The sequence below is a fragment of the Lissotriton helveticus genome, chromosome 4_1, assembly GCF_964261635.1.
Source record: "Lissotriton helveticus chromosome 4_1, aLisHel1.1, whole genome shotgun sequence".
NCBI classification, from domain to species: Eukaryota; Metazoa; Chordata; class Amphibia; order Caudata; family Salamandridae; genus Lissotriton; species Lissotriton helveticus.
Genome location: NC_136063.1, coordinates 708,926,546 through 708,950,882, shown reverse-complemented (window position 1 = coordinate 708,950,882; position 24,337 = coordinate 708,926,546). Strand labels below are relative to the sequence as shown.

The window sequence follows — 24,337 nt, the reverse complement described above, 5'->3', positions numbered from 1 at the left end:
CGCTGTCACTTGCGCTGTGGAGAACTTACTTGCTGCGTGAGTTTTCTTGCGTTGTGCAATGCTTGTTTTTAGTCCTTGTGGAGGCAGGTGCACTTTTGCATTTGGCCACTGGGTGGCAGTGTTGCTGGATTCTGGTAACAGCTTGTCTTGTTTTCCCCTAATGTGCACTCTATTGTCACAGTGCACAGGGGGCTGGAGCTGCTGCTGCTGTGAGCTGGTGAGTCTCTTGGGTTTGCATCTCTGTTTGCTCACAGGGTGGGGGCACATAGGAGTGCCTGCATGCAAGTAAGGCACTGTTAGTTTGGACCATGTGGTCAATGCTCACACGCTTGCAGTGTGTGTGTCGGCATTCGTGGTGCCTGGTGTGCTGGAGAGTATGTGTGTGCAGGGAAGACGGCTCAGTGTTTTGCCCAGTTCGGGGTATGAGCTTCACTTTAGCAGCGCTGGCAGTTTACAGGCATTTTGGTGTTCCTGGAGCCCACGAGGTGGAGGCTCCTGTTCTCTGCAGCGGCGCTGGCCGCGTGTAGGCGCTTCCTTCTTTCCCCTCCCCGCTCGCTGCAGCCTCGGCAGTCCTCGCGAGGGGGGGGGGGGGTGTGTTGATGCTTCTCTGCTCTGGCGGGGGGGGGGGGGGGAGAGGCAGTGGAGACGCTTCCCTCGCAGGCAGGGGAAGCGCGCCACCCCCTTCACTCCTCGCTGCGTGTGTGCGCTTGAGGCAGGCCGCGGGTAGGCTCCGCCGGCTCTGCCTATACAGACGCTGGTACTCCTCCGGCCCTGCAGACTCTGCTCACCGGTCTCCCGCCGCAGCAGCTTCTACTCGCACACGCTGCGCGGCGGAGACCTGCCACTGACATCGCAGACCGCGGGTAGGCTCCGTCGGCTCTGCAGTTTCATTTCCTTTCGGGGTGCCGTCGGCAGGCCGCGGGTGGGCTCCGCTGGCTCGGCAGTTCTTCTTCACTCGGGGGTGCCGTCGGCAGGCCGCGGGTGGGCTCCGCTGGCGCTGCAGAGTCTTCCCTTTGCTGGGGGCTACCGGCGGGCCGCGGGTGGGCTCCGCTGGCCTGGAACACGTTGCGAGGGGGGTCGGGAGGCGGTTAGCTACTCCGCTCCCTCCCCCTCGTAGTCTATGGTGATTGCGGGTCCGGCCGCACTGTATTTCACGCCGCCATTAGTCTCTGTGCCCCGCCGCTTCCAAGCACACACGCGGCGGGGGCGGGGAACGACTCGGGCAGGCCGCGGGTGGGCTCCGCTGGTCCTGCTTATTTATGGCACAGTTCAGGGCGGGCACTTCGCCCGTGGGGCTCACCTTCGGCCGGCGGGCCAGATGCTTGGTTGCGGTCGTGGCGGGTAGGCTCCGCTCGGCCCGTGCACCTCTCCGGTGGGGGTCTTAAGCCTCGCGGCCGTCGCAGGTGGGCTCTGGGCGGTCCGCAGCTGCTTGGTGGCACTCGGCGGTGGCGGTCGACGCGGGTGGGCTCCGGTCGGCTTGCTGTGGGGCTCCCGGTCACTGCGGGGCTTCGATGTGCCCACCGGCTTCTCGGCGCGCTGCGCCTCGCCACAGGGGATGCCCTTTAGACGGGCAGCTCTCTTCCCCTATTTCTTGTAGATTTAGCAGTGGTTAGCAGTGGGTAGTGGCACGCATGGGCTGCACTACCGGCCTCGTCGCCATTGTAGAGTTGGAGGTGGAGGGCCCTGGGCCCGCATGTTAGGCGCAGCAATGACCTGACACAGACACCAGATGAGGGTAGTGGGAATGGCCCTAAGCACGTGCGCTCGGCCCCTTTTATTGCCAGCGTCATGTGACACCATGACGTCTGTGGTGGGTGGGTGTAAAGTGTAATACATACACTTGAACACTAGAACGTGTCCATGCTAGGACACTACACCCTCCACGTCTTGCGTCACTCGCTGTCCGAAGGCCGACAGATGAGCGTGCAAGGAAGGAGCGGTCTGCACACAACAGCCGTGCACCTCCTACAGGGGCATAACGCACACCTCTGCGGTGTCCCTGGCGTGGGACACTGGCAGCCGGCTGGAACACTACGACCAAATAAAAGTAAGGCTTTTTTGGGAAGGTAGCATGGCACACGTATTGTTAGGTAGTTACTCTTTTGGTAATGAGGATTTCAAGCCCTTACCCCTCCCTCCCATCCCCTCCTCATTGTTTTGCGGTGGGACCTTGCAGTTTGACATTTTACCACTATACAAGGACGCAGCTGCAGTATCACTGCACCCAGAACAGCAGGTGCCCTTGGAGCTTAAACTAGTATGTTATTTAGAGTACATGGATGACGCCTTAGTGGCCAAGGCCAGAAGTCCGTCTTCAACCTCACACCAAGAGCGGGTGGGTATTCTCACAATGCCAGTTCACAAGCTACCCCTTTTTGCAGGAGATCCAGTTTGCAGGCTTATGTGTTTTTGGACTACTATGGACAACGTAGAGTTGTTAGCAGTTATTATTAGAGCAGACTGTTGATGTGCAAAGGTGATTGATTCCACTTAAGCAGCGATATTTCTGTTTTCTGTATTCCACTGGACTTTCATAGTCCAATGCCAAAAAACCGATATGCTGTAACTGGGTGCAGATAGATCAGCTGTACATGTAGAGTGCACCAGTACAGTTATTCCTCAACACACTCACTGTGTAAGTACAGCTGTATATAGTCTAGTGACAGATTAGCACACTGGAAGAAGTGATTCAAAAGGAGTCACCCCAGTAGACAAGAAAAAGTATCTGACTACACACACACACATGCTGGTAAGTAGTGCATGGTGACTTCTGGATTCACTGTGAACTGCCTTTATCGTAGAACTTGCAACGCCATATTGAGTGTGTGCATGTGAGCCCGTTTACCAATGTAAAAGTAAGTCAGATGCTGAAAAACATGTTCTATGTGCGCAATTTCGGGAAGCCAGTTGTGCATGGCAGCATAAGGGAGTAAATAGGTCGTACCTCTTTATGCTCAACCATGTACAAAGTCACTTTAATTCACTTAAGAGTCGATAATTCCCATCAATTGATCTTCTCCTTCTGTGGTAACGTAAATGACTCCACGTACCTCTCTGGTCTCACACCTCTTTATACTATAGTTTGGTCTGGGTTAAATACTTTCTTCAGTTATAGCTCTATGTCTTGTAAATGCCAGTATTATGTGAGACATTCCTCATTCCCACAAGACTTGTTACTTGTAAATGTAGGCCTTAGCCTGACATTCGCCACCCTGCAAACCCGTTGCTGGGGGTTGCACAGTATGAGATTGCCTGTCCATGTGGTGGGCTCTAAGGCTGTCATCATGCCCATAAGAAGCGTCGGTATGTTTAGTGAGCCTGAACCTCTCCTTCACAGGTGCTGTGATCATGTTTCTTCCTCAAAGTTTATTCTTATCAAGGCAAAAATTATACTCGTTGAAAAACAAGTTGTGAAATACAATTTTGTGTCCAGGTCCATTGCCATTTTTTCTCTTGTACATATTAAAACATTAATTAAAATGTAAGAATTACCAACCATTGTGCTATAATGAGAAATGACTCTAGCCCTTTTAGCATCTTCTTTTGCTGTAAATTGTGGCCCGCCATTTTGTTTAACTGAGTATCTGTTCTCCAACATTTTTTTACCTTTACATTCTCTGTTTCATGGAGACCCATTTACATCGTCAGCTTTTCTCATTGAAAGCACCTTTGACCTCATTTAGCATGATCAGATTCATAATTATAAACATTCAAATAGTATTTATGGTGAAAAGAGTGCTGGAAATGCTGTGAAATCACTAGAGTGCTGGTTCAACGCAATAGCACAGGTGCGCAAAGCCCCTTTCGTGTTAGCACTGGAACTAGAATCATGAACTTCACAACACATGCATTCACCAGAACTGTGAGGAAATTAAAGGTGCTCTACTTTATTTTTTTTTGGTGAAAAACTTTTATTGAGCAATCAAATAAAAATTACAAAGATGGGCCTACAACCACACGGGCTGGCCGCTAAGAGCAACGCACAACATAAGAAGCAAACGATCACTTCCGTGGCCAGGCACAAATCAGATACCAAATAGTGCTCAAAACATAGGACAGGACATAATTTTCTATATTAAACATAAAAAACAACAACAAACTCTACACAAGGCGAATGCACATTAATCAAGGTCAGCCCAGAAGGCGGAGGGGAAAGCCACTAATCAGGAAGACGAAAGCACAATCAATGGGACTCGGCAAGGCTGGGGGGGGGGGGCAGCGGGGAGGACAGGAAAATCCTAGAACAGTATGAAAAACTTCGGGAACGCCAGCCTAGGGAGATAGGGTAACATCGGGAGTGTCAACCAAGGGAGGGGTACAAATGTCTCCACGATATTAGTTCCACTGACCCCAAATCTTTGTCCACGCCCTGGGTCTGCCCCTAGCTACATAGACGGTCTTCTCTCGGAACATGGACCAGTCCATGTTATCCTCCCACCCCGAGACGTCGGGAGGTCTGGATGCGCCCCAGAGCTGCGCAATGTCCCGCTTCGCGACCATGTATCCCAAGGTCGCCCATCTGGTCTGGGCCACAGAATAGTCGGTGGGTTCCCACACATTCAACAGGCATCGTCGGGCCTCAGGCCGCAGGGTAATACCAGTCACAACAGTCATCACCGCAAGCACATCAATCCAGTAGGCTGCTACCACCGGGCACTCCCAAAGAATATGCAGAAATGTAGCACTCATCCCACAACCACGTTTGCATTAGCCATCCGGGGGAAAAACCCATTACAACCAGACGCGGACCAGTTACATACACCCGGTGTAGGATCTTAAGTTGAACCAAACGAAGACGGGCGGGAATGGCGACCTCTTTCGGAGAAGAGAGTGCCGACTGCCAATCCTCGTCATCCAAGTCCAACCCATCACCGACCCAAACCTCCCGAAGTCGGAGCAGTAAGTCAGCGCGATTGTTAATCAGTTTCTTATAAATCAGGGAGATAGTGCTATCGGGCAAGTGTCCATCCAGTATGCGATCCTCAAGGGGGGAGGACTCGGGTAGGGTCACATCAGGAGTCAGAACTGAGGCCAGAGCATGCCGGACCTGCAGATATCGAAAAAACTCTCTATCACTCAAGTCATATTCGGCCTTAAGGGCCTGGAAAGACTTCACTCTACCCTTCACACAGACATCACCCACTTTACATATCCCAATCATATCCCAGCGGTCAAAGCCCTTAGTAGACCAGAGACATCCCAAACGTTCAGAAGCATAAAGCGGAGTCGCCATTGTCAGTCGGTTCTCCCATCCCAAACTCACATTCGCGGCGCGCCACACATTGACTGCGGTCCTGGACGGGCCCGTAAGATGGCGCCCAGCCGATCTGGAATAAAGCGCTCTATTAAAATCCCCTCCCGGCAGCTGGAGTCTATCCATCTCAAAGGCCGGATCTCGACCCGGGGAATACATTGCGTGGTTAATAGCAGACAGCTGGGTAGCCCAATAATATCTCTTGATATCGGGGAGCGCCATGCCCCCGTCGTACCAAGGGATAGTAAGTTTCGCAAGGGCGATACGTGGACGCCCGTCCCAGATCAGTTGCCTCTGAAGACTCTCGATCTCTCGGAAATAGGTAGCGGGAACGTCGTCAAAAGAATTTTGAAGTGCGTATAGGAATCGTGGCAAAGACATCATTTTAAAAAGGGCAGCCCTGCCCAGAGGAGACAGGGGTAGTTTACGCCAGCGGGCCACATCCAGTCGCAGTCTAAGAAGCGGGGGGAGGAGATTACGCTCGAATCGGAGTGAAGAGTCCAGCATAATAAAGATCCCCAAATATTTGAAGCCAGACTGGACGACCTGGATAGGAAATCTGTCCGGTAATGGGGGCAAAACACCCGAGAGAACATACACACAGGACTTAGCCCAATTAATAACCAGACCTGAGTTAGCACCAAACGAAGTAAGAACGTCAAATAAGACATTTAAAGATTTACGCTGGGAAGTAAGATACAGAAGAATGTCATCCGCGTAAAGCGAGACGCGGTCTTCAAAATCCGGTGACCAACGGATCCCCTTGAGTGAAGGTTCCCATCGAAGCCACGCAGCTAACGGTTCCAGGGCAAGCGCGAAAAGCAACGGAGACAAGGGGCATCCCTGACGGGTCCCTCTACCAAGGCAGAAGGGGACAGAAACCCGAGCGTTTACCACTACCTGTGCCAAGGGTTCGGCGTATAACAATTTCACCCAACCAATAAACTCAGGTCCGAAACCAAATTTCTCAAGAGCTGCCCAAAGATAGGGCCACTCTACCGTATCAAAGGCCATCGAAGCGTCTAGCGAAGCCAAAATGGCCGGCTCCGTCAGAAGCCCCGCCCTCGCAACAGCACCGTGGAGACGACGTAGGTTAAGAGCCGTGTTGCGATGCGGGATAAATCCGGATTGATCCGGATGAACCAAGCCACCGATGACCGTCAAGAGGCGGGTAGCCAGAAGCTTAGCCAGAACCTTGGGTTCAACATTCAACAGGGAAATGGGCCTATAAGACGAACAAAGGTCCCGAGGTGTACCTTCTTTCGGAATAACAACAATCGTGGCCAGACGCTGATCATATGGGAGAATACCCCGCTCCCGGGATTCCAAAAACATGGTGCGAAGATAGGGCGCCACCTTATCAGGACGTAGCTTGTACAATTCAATTGGCAATCCATTCGGGCCCAAAGCTTTGCCCGAACGGAGTGAGCGAATGGCCGTCGCTATCTCGTCCGTAGTGAAAGGGGACTCCAAAGAGACTCGGTCTAAATCGGAAACACTGGGCAGAGCTATATCACGCAACAAAAGGCGAGAGTCATCAACATCCCGTTCAGACACAGGGGAATAAACCACACGAAAATAGTCCGCAAAACATTCAACTATTCCAACCGGGTCGGTCACTCTCACACCACTCAAAGTCTGAATCACAGGCACCACACGATTCGCCCTCTCCTTCTTATCCAACCATGCCAGCAACTTACCCGCTTTGTCCCCCACATCATACAAGCGACCCTGTTGCTCTCGAAACATCAGTTTAGCCGCATCTGTAACCAAAGACCTATAAGCAAATTGTTTCAGACCCAGGGCGTGGAGTTTACCAGGTGTAACATCCGACTCCAGGGCAGCCTCTATCTCAGCAATCTCCCTCTCAAGGTCCACCACCTCCCGATTCCTCGCCTTTTTAGATTCAGCAATAAGGGAAAGGGCCTGCCCGCGAATCACTGTCTTAAAGGCCTCCCACAGGGATATCGCAGAGGAGACGGACCCCTCGTTGTCTAGAAAATAGTTGTCCAAAGACTTAATCAAGAGACTGCGGGTCTCGGGGGAGGTGAGGTACCATGGGTTGATAGGAGCCACCCGGCCCGCCGCCTCCACCCCCACCTCAAAACAAAGCCAGAGCGGTGAATGATCAGAGATGCCCCGGGGGAGGTGTCTAATCTCGCGAACCGCCGGCGACTGCGCCGCAGGCATCAGGAAATAATCCAGTCTAGACAAACTCCCATGGGCCCCAGAATGGAAAGTGTATTGAAGCTGAGTAGGATGCATAAGCCTCCAGCAATCCACCAAGCCAAACGTATCCAGAAACCCGCCCAGCCACTGTTGGGCCGAAGGAGTGTCCCTAGGGGGGTGACGATCGCATAGACCGGAGAACACAGAATTAAAGTCCCCTGCTATGAAAAGAGTACTATCAGGGAGGTTCAACAACACCCGGCCCAAATCGGAAAAGGTAGAGGTCTGTAGACCGGGGGGCACATAAACTGCAAACAAGGAAAGGGTCCGACCCTCATAGCGTCCCACGAGGACTGCGTAACGCCCCCGATCATCAAGGATCACATCAATAGCCAGGGGGAGGGAAGCCCGAACAAGGATACCCACCCCCCTGGAACCCGTGGTAAACCCCGAGTGTGCGGCGAGGCGATAGCCCCACCTATTCATTGCACGACATGTATTGCCCACCAAATGAGTCTCCTGTAGAAAAACAATATCCGGAGACAAACGTCGCAGACATCGCAACACCACACCCCGCTTAATACGATCCCCCAGACCATTGACATTCCACGAAATAAATCTCAACCCGCTACCCCCCACCCCACACAGCAACGCCGAAACCCTCCCCCAATGAGCATGACATCAAAAACATCATTAGCAAGATAGAATCGCCTTGATAAAACAAAACACAAACATCAAACTTCCCATCCACCCACCCCCCAACAATCAAGGAAACACCCCCCACCCTGCACCCCTGCAAGAAGCTAAAAAGCCACCCCAACATGCAGTGTGCCTGTCGCCCAAGAACCCCCATTCTACAAAAAGACCCCGGAGGAGGAAAGGCCCTGGCCCACCCGCCACCCCGATCAAGAAAAATAACGAGGAGAACACACAGACAGTAGAGGTACTTAGGCATAAAATCCCAGAAGAAGTTACTCTACACGAAGACCCGGGCATAGACAAGTAGTTCAGCTCTCTACACCACCCTCAGCACCACCCGGGTGGTCGGCGGGCTCAGTCGCAGGAGGTCGGTCCGGCAGAGAGTCCAGCCAGTCATTCACTGAATCAGGCCGATCAAAGAAAAAGGTTCGGTCATTGTACTCAACTCGCAGCCTGGTCGGAAAAAGCATAGCATAGCGCAATCCCATGTCCCGGAGGCGCTTCTTGACTCCACGGAAGCCCATACGCTGTTTCTGCACCTGTTGAGAAAAGTCCGGGTAAAAGTTCACCGTGGCATTCTCAAAGGCCACCGGGCCCTTCACGCGCGATGCCTGCAGGATAGCGTCCCGATCCCTATAGTGGAAGAGTTTCGCAACAATAGGCCTCGGCGGGGCGCCCGGCTTACCCTGGCCTCCCGGAACACGATGGGCACGTTCCACTGCAAAGAATTTACTCAACCCAGACGGAGAGAGGTAGTTCTGGATCAGGTCCTCGACCAGGAGATCAACAGAGTGCGGGTCTGGATTCTCCGGAACGCCAACCACACGCACATTACAGCGACGTGCCCTGTTCTCAAAGTCCTCCAGGCGCCGGGTCATGAAATCGTTTACCCTACGGAGATTGCCAATCTCCGTCTGTATCTCCGAGACGTCTGCCGTGAGGCTGGATGACTTGAGATCCAATGACTTCACCTTCTCAATGGTTTTAGATAGGTCGGCCCGAATCAAGTTCACATCAATGGCCACGGTGTTGATTTTGTGGGCCAAAGCTTCATACTGTTGGCCTATTGTTTCCTTCATGCCAGAAATGGCGCCCATGATGTCCTGCAAGGACGGCTCCGTTGACGCGTCCACAATGTGGTCAACCACACTTGGGCCAGGCAGGGCGGCTCCAGGGGACCCCTTCGAATGGGTGTAACGGTCCATAACATTGGACTGGACCGGGCCCCCACGCAGGGGCGTCTTGGTCTTCCGAGTCTCTCGGTCCCCTCTGCCCGCCATGTCGGAGACTGCGTCACCAGGAGACTCACTCGACCCGATGGAAATGGCCGCAGGAAAATAAGGCGTCGGGACCAAAAAGCAGCGGCGAGGGTACCACTAGGAGTGAACTAGCCTGGAAGGAGAATAAGCTAGTCAAAGGCCCGACAGCCCTCTCGTGCGCCGGACCCAGCAAAGGCCAGACTCCCCTGCCAGTTGTCTCAGTCTGAGGCAGAATCGAAACCGAAACTTAAGAGGGGGACCCACAAGTCCAATCCCCCTGCCGCTGTTGTTCAACTCCAAGACGGCCACAGTGCCGCACCCAGTCCCGGGCGCACCTCAAGGGCGGACCCCGAAAGTTCGAGTCGTCGTATCTTCGGCGCCCCGGGTCCAAATCAAATTCCAAAAATCCCAGGAAGATCAGCCCAGCGTCCTCTACACAAATCCTCGTGAAGAATCAGGATATGTTCAGGATATCATGCCGGGAGTGGCGGGGGTCCGGAGAGCGCTGTGCTCACGCGGCCATCACGGATGCCCGCCAAGCTCCTCCAGGTGCTCTACTTTTGCATGAATGGAACACTCACACAAGACCATATGTCGAAAGCTAAAAAAAAAAACTGATGTTCACTTTCCCACCCAACAAAATAGGACCCTAGACTGTCCTATGTAACAGAGTGCATGTTCTGCCTGTAACACCACACTTCATTCATGGTTTAAAAAAGTGGTGGCTTGATATGAAACGTCATGCACATGCTTAATTTGCTCACTATGCACAGTAGTGCGTATGGGCTACGATCTTGACACAAGCTGTTACCGGCACCCGAAGAGGGCATGATCAGGGAAAAGATCCAATGTATATGGGCAATCCAGAGGAAACCGGAGGTATGAAGACAACCTGACCCACAACAGCAGCACAGAAACAACCGCACCAACAATGAATGTTTCTTTGCTTTGTTATAAGGGCCACGAGCGAGGGAGATCATAGAGATGGCTACATATGTCTTGAACCTAACCCAAGATACTGCTATCTTGTTTGATATAGCACACCCTGGGCAAACTCCACATGACTCTCAGCAGCTTTAGGGCCAGTGCAGTCAAAACCATGATGATAAAAACTAATAATGCATATAAGGCTACAAGTGAGGGGAGCACATTCCCAACAGTTACTAACATTCACACAGCCATCCATTGTGCCACAAAAAGTGCTAGATCCTCCGTATCTGGAATGTACACCAGTGGTGTCAAAAACGGGGGTATTAATGGATATCCTCCATAAAACTGGAAAAGATGGTGACGTTTGTGGGGGCAGACTGCGTCAGTGAGTTCAATGCATGGTATGTCCCCTCACGTCACAGGGATGTTGATCTTTCACTTATATCCGCCTTTTGTGTTGCAACGTGGCTATGACATTATATCTGCTTCTCCATTATATTTGCATCAAGCCTTCTACAAGAGTTATGCTTGCTTTGCGTTCTCTTGCTATAGATTCCCAGTTGGTCTTTTGATCCGGTATCTGTTGTTAGGTGGCGTTAATAGTATATCTTGCGTCAGTCTCTGTAACTCTGATGGTACGTCAGCTGACTATTAATCCCACATTTCTATTTGTTTGTAATTTGACTTTTCATTGTTATGATTACTGCAAAATTTCCGCACTGTCGCCAAAACCTTGAATGAGGCCATCATTATCAAATTGCTGTATATATTAAATAAAAAGTCAATTATATTCCCATTGATAGTTATGACAAGCTATTATTATTTGCGTTGTGTATTACTCCTTCATTAGAGTAGTTCATACTCTACTTACATCTCTAGTAGTTCTAGTGGATCGCTGTTGTATTTTTGGTTGGTTTGTCGTTCACATAGACAGGTTATACAACCTTTACAACGCAACTTTTACCACGACCTACCATTACCACGCATTTTTTACAACGCAGGATCCATTACAACGCATACCATTACCACGCATGTATTTACAACGCAGGTACTTTTACAACGCATACCATTACAACGTAAGTATTGGTAAGTATATTATTTTATTAAAAATATTATTTGGGTTTTTGGGTAAAGGGGTATTTTTAAGATTCAGGGTCAGTTTTCAGTTTTTTGGGTAAAGGGGTATTTTTAGGGTTCAGGGTCAGTTTTCAGTTTTTGGGTAAAGGGGTATTTTTAGGGTTCAGGGTCAGTTTTCAGTTTTTGGGTAAAGGGGTATTTTTAGGGTTCAGGGTCAGTTTTCAGTTTTTGGGTAAAGGGGTATTTTTAGGGTTCAGGGTCAGTTTTCAGTTTTTGGGTAAAAGGGTATTTTTAGGGTTCAGGGTCAGTTTTCAGTTTTTGGGTAAAGGGGTATTTTTAGGGTTCAGGGTCAGTTTTCAGTTTTTGGGCAAAAGGGTATTTTTAGGGTTCAGGGTCAGTTTTCAGTTTTTGGGTAAAGGGGTATTTTTAGGGTTCAGGGTTAGTTTTGGGTTTTTGGGGTACAGGGGTATTTTTAGGGTTCAGGGTCAGTTTTGGGTTTTTGGGTAAAGGGGTATTTTTAGGGTTTAGGGTCAGTTTTGGGTTTTTTGGGTAAAGGGGTATTTTTAAGGTTCAGGGTCAGTTTTGGGTTTTTGGGTAAAGGGGTATTTTTAGGGTTTAGGGTCAGTTTTGGGTTTTTGGGTAAAGGGGTATTTTTAGGGTTCAGGGTCAGTTTTGGGTTTTTGGGTAAAGGGGTACAGGGTAAAAAGTAAATATAATTAAATTTAAATTACATTAAATTAAATTGATTAAATTAAATTAAATTACATTAATTAAATTAAATTAAATTACATTATATTAATTTTAATTAAATTACATTAAAAAAAATATTATATACTTACCAATACTTACGTTGTAATGGTATGCGTTGTAAAGGTACCTGCGTTGTAAATACATGCGTGGTAATGGTAGGCGTGGTAAAAGTATGCGTTGTAACGTCATACATCCCATAGACAGTTGCGTGCTTACAGAAAGAATACATGAAATCCATTTTAATCAGCATTTGCACGTATCCTACTTTGAAGCTCTTTAATTTGAATCGTTTATTAAAAACTTTAATTAGAGGTTGAACAGATTGTTAGGGCACGGTGATTAATACCATATGCTGATTCTCTTTCTCTGATGTGTTATCTCTTTATGGTCCTTCCAAGAACAGCCTTCAGACTTTTCTTCGCATGTGTAGAATTATGGGCCTTAGGGTCTCGTTCAGAGTTGGAAAGGCACCCAAAATCTCCCAATTATGGGAGGAGACACTAAATACGGAGTAGAATCACCCAGTTATATTTCATCCACGTTAATATCCCTATGGTGGAGGAAATTCTACCAGCGGAGTCTACTCCCTATGTAGAGTGTCCTCCAAACTCTAAATGAGACCTTCAGAATACATACCACTTAATATCTGTATTGGTACTAGTGAGCTTTGTCATTAGAGGACCAGGCAGTTGCGACATGCAATTTAAGTAGACAACTGGGATCCATATTAAGAGGACTGTCGGTGATCTAACCTTCCCTACATAAAGCACCTCTACACCTAGAAACAATTTACTCAAAGTGGCTTTTACACCATGCAGCTATGTGCACAGGCCAGATATTTGCACCGGGTAGGTACTTACATAAACTGGCTATTTTACACCAACAGATGTTTACACCAGGCAAGCAGTAACTCAAATCATTTCTGTATATCAAGGAAGAAAGTGTCTATACCGACAACCAGATTTTTACACATCAGAGCCAACTACACCAGTTACCTATTTACACCATGACCCAATTTTACAAACTAGTTATTTTCGTTGAGCCGTCATTTACACCAACCAGCTGTGTTCCCCAAGCAGTTGTTTACAAGAAATATATACAGCAAGTATTTAATCATATCGAGCAACTATTTACATCAGGTATCTATGTAAACCAAGCTTTTGATTTCCACCAGTAATCTATTTCCACCTACCAGCTATTTCGGCTAAGCAGTCATTTTAACTAAGCAGTTATTTATTCCAAGAAACTACTTATACCAAGTAGCCAAAATACTGTGCACTAATCAGTTTTTCACACCAAGCAGATATTCTAACTAAGTAGTTAATTGCATCAAGCTGTTTACTCCAATTAGCTATTTACACCAAAAAGATAACTATATCATTTTACAGTGAACAGTCATTCTTTCAAGAGCCTGTTTATATTAGCCATTTTTCAGATGTTTTCAACACAAGACTGTTTACACTAGACATATGTTTACATAAATTATCTTCTTCCATCAAGCATTTGTTTACACTAAGTAGCTATTTATAGTAAACAGTTGTTTTCAGTTAAGAGTAATTTACATAAAGCAGATATTTTCATCAAGTAACGTTTTACCAAAAGTAGCTTTTTATGCAAGGCAGTTAGTTCACTTTGAGTGAACTCTCAATTGAAATCATAACCACGGAGTTGCCCCGCCCATGTACATAGTCCCTTTTTAAATAGTTTGAGGTTTTTCACTTTTGATTCAAAAAGCCAAATCTTCGCATTTAAAACTATTTAGAAGCTCATTATAAAGCTATGTAGTCTAATTCCATTTATTTTCTTTATAAATCAACAGCCAATTTAGAAGAATATTAGTTAACAATTTAACTAATAAATACACTATGTAGCAAGAAAAAACCTCCTTCACAAACTGTAAGGAAATTATGGGAACTCTAGGACAGTGTACCCTCAGAGGATGCAGCTATGAAAACGAACACTGCAGCTTTAAGAAAATCCAATCCTCTGGTATCCCGTCATGCCACGTCAGTGGTAGGTGCTCCAGCACTATTTTCTGACTCTTGTTGACAGGATCCTCAAGCATTGAGGTTGGTCTTTTGGGGGGGGGCTGGGGGTTGTCCTAGAAATCTTTCTAAACTTTGTTTTAAAGGATTTCACGTGAGGTCACTTAGGACGTACAAACATTTTCTACCATTTTCTGACAAAAAAATGTTTCTCACCAAAATACACTGTCTTTTAGTGTGGCAGAAAAAAGACACAATCCTTTTCTCGTGATCTGGTTATTGTGTGTCTTTCCGTATTTCACCTATTGATGACAAAAAGTACTTCTGAGGAATTCTTTATCAGAGGTAGCAATCAACTTTACATCCCTTTGCCTTCCATCTCAACAATTACTTCAGTAATGTTTGAGATGTTACAACAGTGCTCATCAGCGAGATCACTTCTTCCACTAATTCCAGGTCTGCCCAAACCTACAACTTATTTTGTCTGCAAAGACTGCTCCATCTCGGCTTTTAAAAAACATACCTTAGGGCGGGATCGTTTCTTCCTAAGGTCTGGCCTTTCTCTAGACCAAATAATTGCTTCTGCTGCCAAGAAGAACACAATCACTCCTTCTCTACTCTTGCTCTGGCAAAGAGAGCAAGCACATAGACTATGCGGGGAGGAATGTCTGTGCCACATCAGCAATAGCAATGAAACCTGCCAGTGTGCTGGTGCCCTACTGTACAGAGACGAGAGGTTTCTTTGGGATTTGGTACAACAATTCTCTGATGCCTTACCCCGGGAGAGAAGACAGGATTTCTTGAAGCTGTTAAATGAAGGCATGATGGTCTCAATCACATTATTAGTGCTTCTGCAAATACTTCTATCTTGTCTCTGTCATACAGGCCTCAGACCAGAGGCACACTGGAGATGACTAAATCTTTTTCAAGGACTACTCTGTTTGGTTCACATGCAGATGAGTGGATGAATTGCATGCGTACCTCGATGAAAATGCTGCAGCTGTTGGCTTAGGGAAAAGAAGAAACACAAGTAGCATGTCTAAAGCCCTATGAGTGTCGCTAATTTCTGCAGAGGGTTCAAGCCCATTTGTTGACTTAGATGTAGCAACGACAACAAGGGCAGCCAAATTTACAGCACAGTCAGTTAAGGAGTAAAGACGATCATCTGCCTTCTATAGCTGTGATAACACCTCCAGCAGGAGACAGACAGTGACACTTCACAGGCAAATGGGACATCTGTCCACAGGAAACACATTAGAACTATACGTGGTTCGTAGCCTGGAACCTGAAGATTACTGCAACTAACCTTCCAGGTATTCAAAATACCCAAGCGTACTCACTCAGCAATGTTTTCCAAGAAAACCACTAGTGGATTCTAAACAACGCTCTTCTGTACAACATCTTCGGCGACTGGAGTTTTCATTAGTTAGATCTTTCTGCTGATGCTGTACAGCATGGTAAAAGGCATTGGCAAAGCACGTAGGTCCCAAAGGTGAGATCTTTTGGCTTTGCCAATGCTTGTTCCCTTTTCTTTCCACAGCTCATAGTGGGGGTAGGCTTAATATTTGATTGAGTGCTTATAATTATTAATGGAGTTTTACTTCACGAGAATAATAGTTACAAATAATCCTTGTTCTCCTTCCTGATAATTTCCATTGAAATGATAAGAATCACAATGTCCCCCCTCCTCATGGAAAGAACAAGGATTTTGATGGCTTCGAGAGCGGTATCCCATGTCTCAGTCAAAAAAAGAACAGGGACACCCCCCTGCTAGAAGGGCAAAATGGGATACTGGCATCAAGGCTGTGGTGTTAGCTTTATACACAGCCACAGCCTACACGGCTACATTGCTACATTATTATCTATTAAAAAGGTTTGCAAAATAAGTTTTTGTCTTTGTTCTCATTGCTTAGTTTAGTTGGTGACTTCTGTACTTTTAAGTTAGTCGTTAGTTTATAAAAATGTAATTGGTCAATGTAAGCTTGTGGGCTGCTAAATTGTTTTAAATTAATATATGGTTTCTTTTAACAAAAAGTAAAACCAAACCTATTTTTTCAAAAGTGTTTTATGATCCTCTGGGTAAGATGAATATATGTAATGCTTATAATTTCACTGGAGAGTCCCCTCAAGGAGATCTCGATTTACAAGCAAGTAAATATTCCTCCTTTATATTAAGCAACTATTTACATCATCCTACTCATTTCATAGCATACTTCTCTAACAGAAGGTGCCTTGTGAACAGGAGTTAGGTACTTATATTGGAAACATCCTCGATTCAAGTTAAGAGTTGTACCATGAATACAAAGTGTCTTAGTCCCTGTCAGGTTAGTTGGGCCATTGATGATATGATGTATTCCCTTAGTGACAGTGACAGTGCTGTAATCAAGTGCAATGCTTACTCTGTCACAAGCAGTAGGTTTTGCGCTGCATGGACACTGGACTTTAGACACTGTTATTGTCCTTATGAAAACTGGTTAATGCTTACCATCACATGCCTAGGAGGTCGCAAAACATGTTACCAACATGTATGTGGTGCTGGTGTAGCGCAAACCTAGCGAAAAGGCAATGGAGTGATGTGCAAGTTCAAAGGTAAGAATGCAGCCAGCAGTGACAGGAGAGTTAGCAGAAGTGTACTGTTTCTGCTTGTGATGGAGTGTTTTAAAGAGCTGTGTCTTTTAACTCTTTCCTAAATTGGAGCAGCATTGAGGCGAAGTTGATGTTTATGGAAATCTTGCTCCAGATTCTGGGTGCACAGATGGAAAAGGTCTGCTGCTTAGGTTTTTTTTAACTCTTCCTAGGGCCATATTTAAAGTTTGGCAGACAGAGAAAAGTATGTTAGGTGGACATTATGTCCACTAACCCTGATGGACTCCTGTCTGCCAAATTTAGAGGTCACTGCTGACCCAGCGGTGAGTTCTGTAGCTTGATAGAACATCCCTGTACAGTGGTTCCTGTCAGGATACAAAATACAGCTGTTTACCAAACTTTAACAGAGTGTTTGTTTAATCCTAAGGCGGGCGCATGTTATTGGAAAATTCCTAACTAATGACCCCACACCCAGAGAATCTTTCCTTGGATGTGGGAGTTATCATGCCCACCCTAAATAAGGTGGGTGGTGTAATGCAATTTCTTGGATGTACCCTACTGCGTCAGGCCACGTGAGGAAGCATTCCCTCAACTGAGTAATTGGAGGAAGCTTTCTGTCAACAGATTCAACAGGGGCTCAGCTAACAGAAAGGTGACAGCCCACACAACTCTAAATCAGGTGGGCAGACTGGGGTTTGGCAGAATACCCTGTCAAGCTCTAGCTGGTCTATAGTCTCCAGTCTGATGATGTCCTGACTGCAGTTGTACCAAGAGCCATACACGATGGTGAGCATGTCTGCAAGATATGCAGAGTGCTGTCCTTTGTAAACAATGGCTTTGTTAGTGATGCAGCTGGTTTTGAATATGGTGCTGGTCAGCAAGCGGGGACCAGTCTTTGTAACTCTGATTTATATCACAGTTTTCGATTGAGGTCCTCCTCCCTGTGCTATTGATTGTTGGGTTATAGCTTGCATGCTATGGTAATAATCATGCGGCATAGGCTCGTTGACCACTATGATATATGTGTTCGCTGTTGCAAGAACATTTTAGGACCTTACTAAAGGAAATATTGTACTGCAAAGACCTGTTTTGTGTTAATGCTATTAAAGAAACATTTTTGTCACATTGACCTGTATATCTCTCAGTTAGTTATTTGAGCAGGAGAAGGTTTCTTAAGTGGAGGGTTCTGCTGGAAGAGTGTGGCCTCTACTTTTTGCATAAGCATGGAAGACTTATCCTCTACAGCTGTAATTATACCGTGTGCTTGCGACCTGTGAATTAATGTTTTGCTCTGTCACATTTATATGTATAAAATAATAGTAAACATGCTTTTGAAAAAGTAAGATTGAGTTTCCGATTTAACCTGCATGGGCACCATTCCAGTAGTAAGCCACGGCGTGGCCAAATAATTCAACAATGTTTGTTTCTCATGCAGTAGTAAAACCCTCATACCATTTTCGTGTTTTTTACTGGTCTTCTAAATTCAAAATAACCCCAAACCCTTTCCTGGCTGGACTTTGGAATGACAGCTTTGTATGATACAGAGCCACTGAATGCAATTTTATAACCAGCTTCTGTGTCCATGATTGCGAAGTCAGGGCATGCGTTCCCTCAGGGCATGCATTCCCCTGAGGTCCGTCTTTGTGAGTTTCACTTTCACTTTCTTTCTATTAAAGATAGCTGGCAAAATATCATTACAAGAAATGTGAAAATACCAAAAAAGTCAATCCTTTTAATGTATTTCTGTTGTTTTTGTTGTTGCAGTTGGGGGATGGCGGTCAACGTGTATTCCACCTCGATCACCCAGGAAACTATGAGCAGACATGACATCATTGCCTGGGTGAATGACATCGTGTGTTCCAACTACACAAAAGTCGAACAGCTGTGTTCAGGTAAGAACGTCTCCAGATTACCACTGGTACTTGGAAACATGCCCTTCAGTATTATCACTATGTGATAGCGACATTCTTAATCATTTCAAAATCACCCTTCAAGAGATTCCATCCACAATCCACCGCAGAATGTGCAGGGCAAGAGCTTTGCCAGGTTTTCCTGTCTTTACCTGTTAATAACCCAAACCTGAATGCTCGTCCAGCAAGGTGAGAGGGAAGTACTAAAAATCCCCATAGAGCTTATCTGCGACCTAACACATACATCTACTTTATATTCTGACATTGTTTTTACTGTGAGAGTCAGTGAACTGCAGTTTCTCTGTGCTCGTGATCTTGTAAGTCTGTTTTTGTACCACACAGTCTTTCTGCTATGTTTTTAGCTCCTAAAATTGCGTTGTAAGGTCATTTGAAGAAGGAGAGTCATGTGTGTTTAATTCACTAGGCTTCATAGAGCTGCCCCACACAAGTAACTGCAGGCGATTGGTCAGAGAAATTCAATACCTTTATATAAAGTGTTCGAGTTGCATTCAAGATCATACTTATGTGAAACGCATTTATAAACAGATGCAGGTTAAGCTCCATGACACAAAAGGGTAACATGCATGTTGATATTTAGAAGTACAAGCTGGAATTAGCTTGGGTGCAATTGTCCTAACTACATCAAGGAGTAATTCACCAACTACACCCAACAGTCTAAATATATGTTTAAGTATGCTCAAACACAGCGCAATTAAACATTTTTCAGCAGGGCTAGGATGCAACTAAGTTGTCTTCTAGTCTTTCTTTTGTTCTAATGTTAGACAGACACATCTCCACCACAATTGACCGCTCTTCCACTTTCCTCGGTCCTTCAGTGCAAGAGGTTCTGCTTTCAGCCAGTGTATGGTTCTAGTAGGTCTGATTAGCACTGGTGCCAAAATGGCCTCTCTCTTTCATTTGAGTTTTGGTTCAGAAAGGTGATATATGCAGTAATGAGATACAGGAGAACCTGTTATTTTATAAATTAGCAGTCGATGTAAATAAGTCTACTATTTGCCCCCAGTATTGTCATATCTGGATACGCTCCCATATCAGGTTTTAAAATGATTCAGCAGGGGTTTCACATTTGGGGCCCGTCTGTCTTATTGTACTTAATCTTGTGCTGCGTGACCAATGTGTCATAATACTGTATATATTATGTGAAATTGAGGGAGCTTGAACCTTGCATTGCTATAGGTTTTAATAGTAAGTTTAAAGGCTTCGACCATTCCTTGCCGGAAAAGTTAGTGCCAAAATCTGCTCCATTACATTTTCGCTGATTGTGATGTTGGAGGTGAATCACTCAAGTATACCTTCATTATATTGCATGTCTTATATATTGCACAACAATGAATCCGATCCACTGCCTCTACCCAACCATTACATCACAAGGAAAGTGTATGTGGAGGGAAGAACAGTTCTAATATACGCACCATGGTAATATAGTGGTAGGCCAAGTAGTGACTACAGAGTCATTGTAGGCCATTATGATTGACCTTGATAAAGTGTCATAAAACGATCAGACCTTATAGCGCTATATATTTGCAAGCCGACCTTGCAGTTCGAACCCCAGATCACCCAGTATTGACACTTGGACAGACAGAGTCAGCTTGTCAGGAAAAGGAGAGCAAGTGTCTTTGGTTGCCGTGAATAGTATACCATCTTAAGTACTGAAAGGAAGCTGTTTTGTACATATCTAGAGTCTCTTGTAATTATATGAATTTAATACTTATAGGCATATCCTCCATCGTACTCAGCTTACCCATCAGCCACCACTAGGAGTTAATGTCTGCAGCTGCTTTCTTAAATCTGTGGATGCTCAGGGCAAACAGATCATGTGTGTAGAGGCATCTGGTCAGTTCTTGCGACTGTTTCAAGGTTAGCCATACAAGAAAGGATACTTACGTGCCTGTTGTCGTTGGCCGTGATATGGGTTTTAAAGCATGAATTACTTAAAAATAAGGCCATTGCCTGTCAGTTTGCATTGAAAAGGGTTATGTATTGTGTTAGAAAGGCGAACCCGGGGGAGGCAGAAGGTGTCTGACTGACCACCCCTAGGTCTACCCCTCCTTTAGAGAAGGGACCGAGCGATGTCGAGAGGCCTCCGACGGGAGGGCCCTCTCCTAGAATCGTACAGCAGAGTAACCACACCACTACAAATATACACCACACGTAGATAGAGTTTTCAATCTTTATCGGGCAATAAGTATCGTTTCAATATATACAGCAGATCCAGAGATCTGGAAAGTCTCGTGGCAAGGGGCAAGGTAGCGGGACAGTCTTATAGATGGTCGGTTGCAATGGGACCCTACGCACAGCTCTCAATCCTCGTGCAGGGGGGTTCCGGAAGGTTGGGCCGCGGCAGCGCCAGCACGCTCCAAGATGGTTCAGCGAGCGTGGACCGCGGCAGCGCCAGCAGGCTCCAAGATGATTCAGCGAGTGTGGACCGCGGCAGCGCCAGCAGGTTCCAAGATGGTTCAGCGAGTGTGGACCGCGGCAGCGCCAGCAGGTTCCAAGATGGTTCAGCGAGTGCGGACCGCGGCAGCGCCAGCAGGTTCCAAGATGGTTCAGCGAGTGTGGACCGCGGCAGCGCCAGCAGGTTCCAAGATTGTTCAGCGAGTGTGGACCGCGGCAGCGCCAGCAGGTTCCAAGATGGTTCAGCGAGTGTGGACCGCGGCAGCGCCAGCAGGCTCCAAGATGGTTACAGCAAAGATGGACCGCGGCAGCGCCAGCAGGCTCCAAGGTGGTTACAGCAAAGATGGACCGCGGCAGCGCCAGCAGGCTCCAAGGTGGTTACAGCAAAGATGGACCGCGGCAGCGCCAGCAGGCTCCAAGGTGGTTACAGCGAAGATGGACCGCGGCAGCGCCAGCAGGTTCCAGGTAGAGCAGCAAGGGGAGTTCGTCTCAGGGTCAGCCGCGACAGCGTCAGCAGGGCTTCTCGACTCCGGGATACAACTGCCGTCCTACTCCGGGGCTGGCCCAGATATAGGTCTGGAGTCCTTTGATGTCCGGACCCTCTCGCCTGGGGGTCAGAGAGGCCGGGGTGATGGCGTCCAGACACCCAGCGGGGGGGGGGCAGCGCTCAGGGAGGCCGGAGGCCGATCGAAACCAGGCATCTGGGGACGGTTGGCGAGCCATCGAAACTCCCCTCTCCTTGTCTCTGGTTGAGTGGCCACTCTACCACCGGGAGGCTCTTGGTGCCTCGATGGCGGGCTCGCTGGGGCCGTGGCCGCGGCTGGCCCGGGACCACGTGTCTGTGACGTGATGGGCCCAAGATGGCGTCGGGCCTGGAATGAGGGTCCGGGGTGGGCACCGGACCGGTAATGCTGGGGCGGCCCGAGTGTGCCGTGTCAGTGGTTGTGGGCCGCCGGGTGGCGGATCTGGTGGTTTGGAGGGCGTGCAGAGGTGTGCCCGAGGCCGACCCGGGCTGGATGGAGGGCCGATGTCGTCCGGGGCCCGCCATGCGAGAGGGGTAGGACCACGCCACGAGGCCGGGTCCAACACGCGTCCCCCCCCAGCTGAAGGCAGGGGAGAGTCACCCATCTTCTTGGGGATTCTCCTCGCCAAGGCGGAAGAATCTGGAGAGGCCGTCAGCGTTGGCGTGGTCGTTGCCAGGGCGATGTTCCACGGTGAAGTTCATCCCTTGGAGGGAGATGGACCAACGTAGCAACTTCGGGTTCTCGCCCCGCATCTGCATCAACCACCGCAGGGGCCGGTGGTCGGTCTGTACTCGGAAGTGGGTGCCGAAGAGGTAGGGCCGGAGCTTCTTTAGGGCCCATACGACGGCGAATGCTTCCCTCTCGATGGTGCTCCATCGTTGTTCTCGGGCCAGCAGGCGCCGGCTGATGAAGGCCACAGGAAGGTCAACTCCGTCAGAGTTCATTTGGGACAGTACGGCCCCAATGCCGTGTTCCGAGGCGTCAGTTTGGACGATGAACTCTCGGCTGTAGTCGGGGGCCTGGAGCACCGGGGCGGTGCACATGGCAGTCTTTAGTGTCTCAAAGGCTACTTGGCACTCGGGGGTCCAGTGCACCTTCGGGGGTAGTCTCTTGGAGGTTAGTTCTGTGAGGGGCCCCACAATGCTCCCATAGTCCTTTATGAACCGCCGATAGTATCCAGTGAGCCCCAGGAAGGCTCGGACGGCGGTCTGGGTGACGGGGGGCTCCCAGGCCTGGATGGCGTCGATCTTGGGTTGAAGGGGAGCCACTTGGCCGCTCCCCACTTGGTGTCCCAGATAGGTCACGGACCCTTGACCGATCTGGCACTTGCTGGCTTTTATTGTTAGTCCGGCCCGTTGGAGGGCCGTCAGGACCTTCCAGAGGTGGGTCAGGTGCTCGTCCCAACAGAGGCTGTACACCGCAATATCGTCCAGATAGGCGGCACTGAACTCTTCCAGCCCTGCCAGCACCCGATTCACTAGTCTCTGGAAGGTGGCCGGAGCATTCTTCATGCCGAAGGGCATCACGTTGAAGTGGAAGTGGCCATCGGGGGTCGAGAAAGCGGATCGTTCTTGTGCCCCTGGCGTGAGGCCGATTTGCCAGTATCCGGCCGTGAGGTCGAAGGTGCTGAGGTACCTGGCGGCTCCCATGCGATCGATCAGTTCATCCGCTCGGGGAATGGGATGGGCGTCGGTCCTGGTGACGGCATTCAGTCCCCGGTAGTCGACACAGAACCGCAGCTCCGGGGGCACCCCGGGGGCGGCGGCCTTAGGGACCAGGACGACGGGACTGGCCCATGGACTGTCTGAAGGTTCGACTACCCCTAGGGCTAGCATCTTGGAAACTTCGGCTTGGATGCAGGCCCGGACTCGGTCGGGGACTCGGTAGGCTCGGTGCCACACGGGCGGACTGTCCCCGGTGTCGACGTCGTGAACACACCACTGGGTGACTCCGGGGTGAGGGAAAATAAGTTCGCAAATTGCCCCAGCAGTTTCTGGCAGTCCTGGCGCTGTTTGGGTGTCAGCGCGGGAGAGAGGGAGACTCCCTCGACGGAGCCATCTTTCTCGGAGGTGCTCAGGAGGTCTGGTAGAGGCTTGGAGTCGTCCTCTGCTCCGTCATCGGTAGCCAACAACAGGCTCAGTTCGGTGCGGACAAAGTGGGGCTTGAGCCGGTTGGCATGTAGGACCCGGAGGGGGTTCCGGGGGGACTCCATGTCCACTAGGTAGGTGACGGGGCTCTTGCGCTCCACCACTTTGAAGGGCCCCGTCCATCTGTCCTGGAGGGCGCCGGGGTCGACCGGGGACATGACCCAGACCTGCTGGCCCGGCTCGAATTCAATGGACGAGGCATTTTCATCATACCAGCGCTTCATCTCCTCTTGACTGGCCTTCAGGTTGGTTTCGGCCAGTTCCCGGAACTTCCGAGTCTGGTTGCGGAGAGTCAAGAGGTATCGGAAAACATCGGGCGGAGTATCGGAGGCGGCCAGCTCCCAGCCTTCCTTGACCAGGCTGAGGGGGCCTCCCACCGGATGTCCATATAATAGTTCAAAGGGGCTGAACCCCAGGGACTTCTGGGGTACCTCCCGGTAGGCGAACAGGAGGCATGGCAGCAGAACGTCCCATTTGCTCCGGAGGGGCTCTTCTAGGCCCTTGATCATTCCTTTCAGGGTCCTATTAAATCGCTCCACTAGTCCATTCCCTTGAGGGTGATACGGGGTGGTGAACTTATACGCGACCCCGCACTGTTGCCACAGGGACCGCATATATTTCGATATAAAGTT

General features: G+C 48.6%; 1 protein-coding gene across 4 annotated transcripts in view; it reads left to right on the top strand.

The window, feature by feature from the left end:
- Positions 1 to 24,337, top strand: part of MAPRE2 (microtubule associated protein RP/EB family member 2) — a 1,024,543-nt gene that overhangs the window by 741,353 nt on the left and 258,853 nt on the right. For all 4 annotated transcript variants that reach the window (XM_078687332.1, XM_078687330.1, XM_078687331.1 and 1 more), the window contains one exon: positions 18,474 to 18,601. In XM_078687332.1, coding sequence (XP_078543458.1) covers positions 18,481 to 18,601 — 121 coding nt within the window. In that variant the 5' untranslated portion in view covers positions 18,474 to 18,480. The remainder of the gene's footprint in view (positions 1 to 18,473; positions 18,602 to 24,337) is intronic.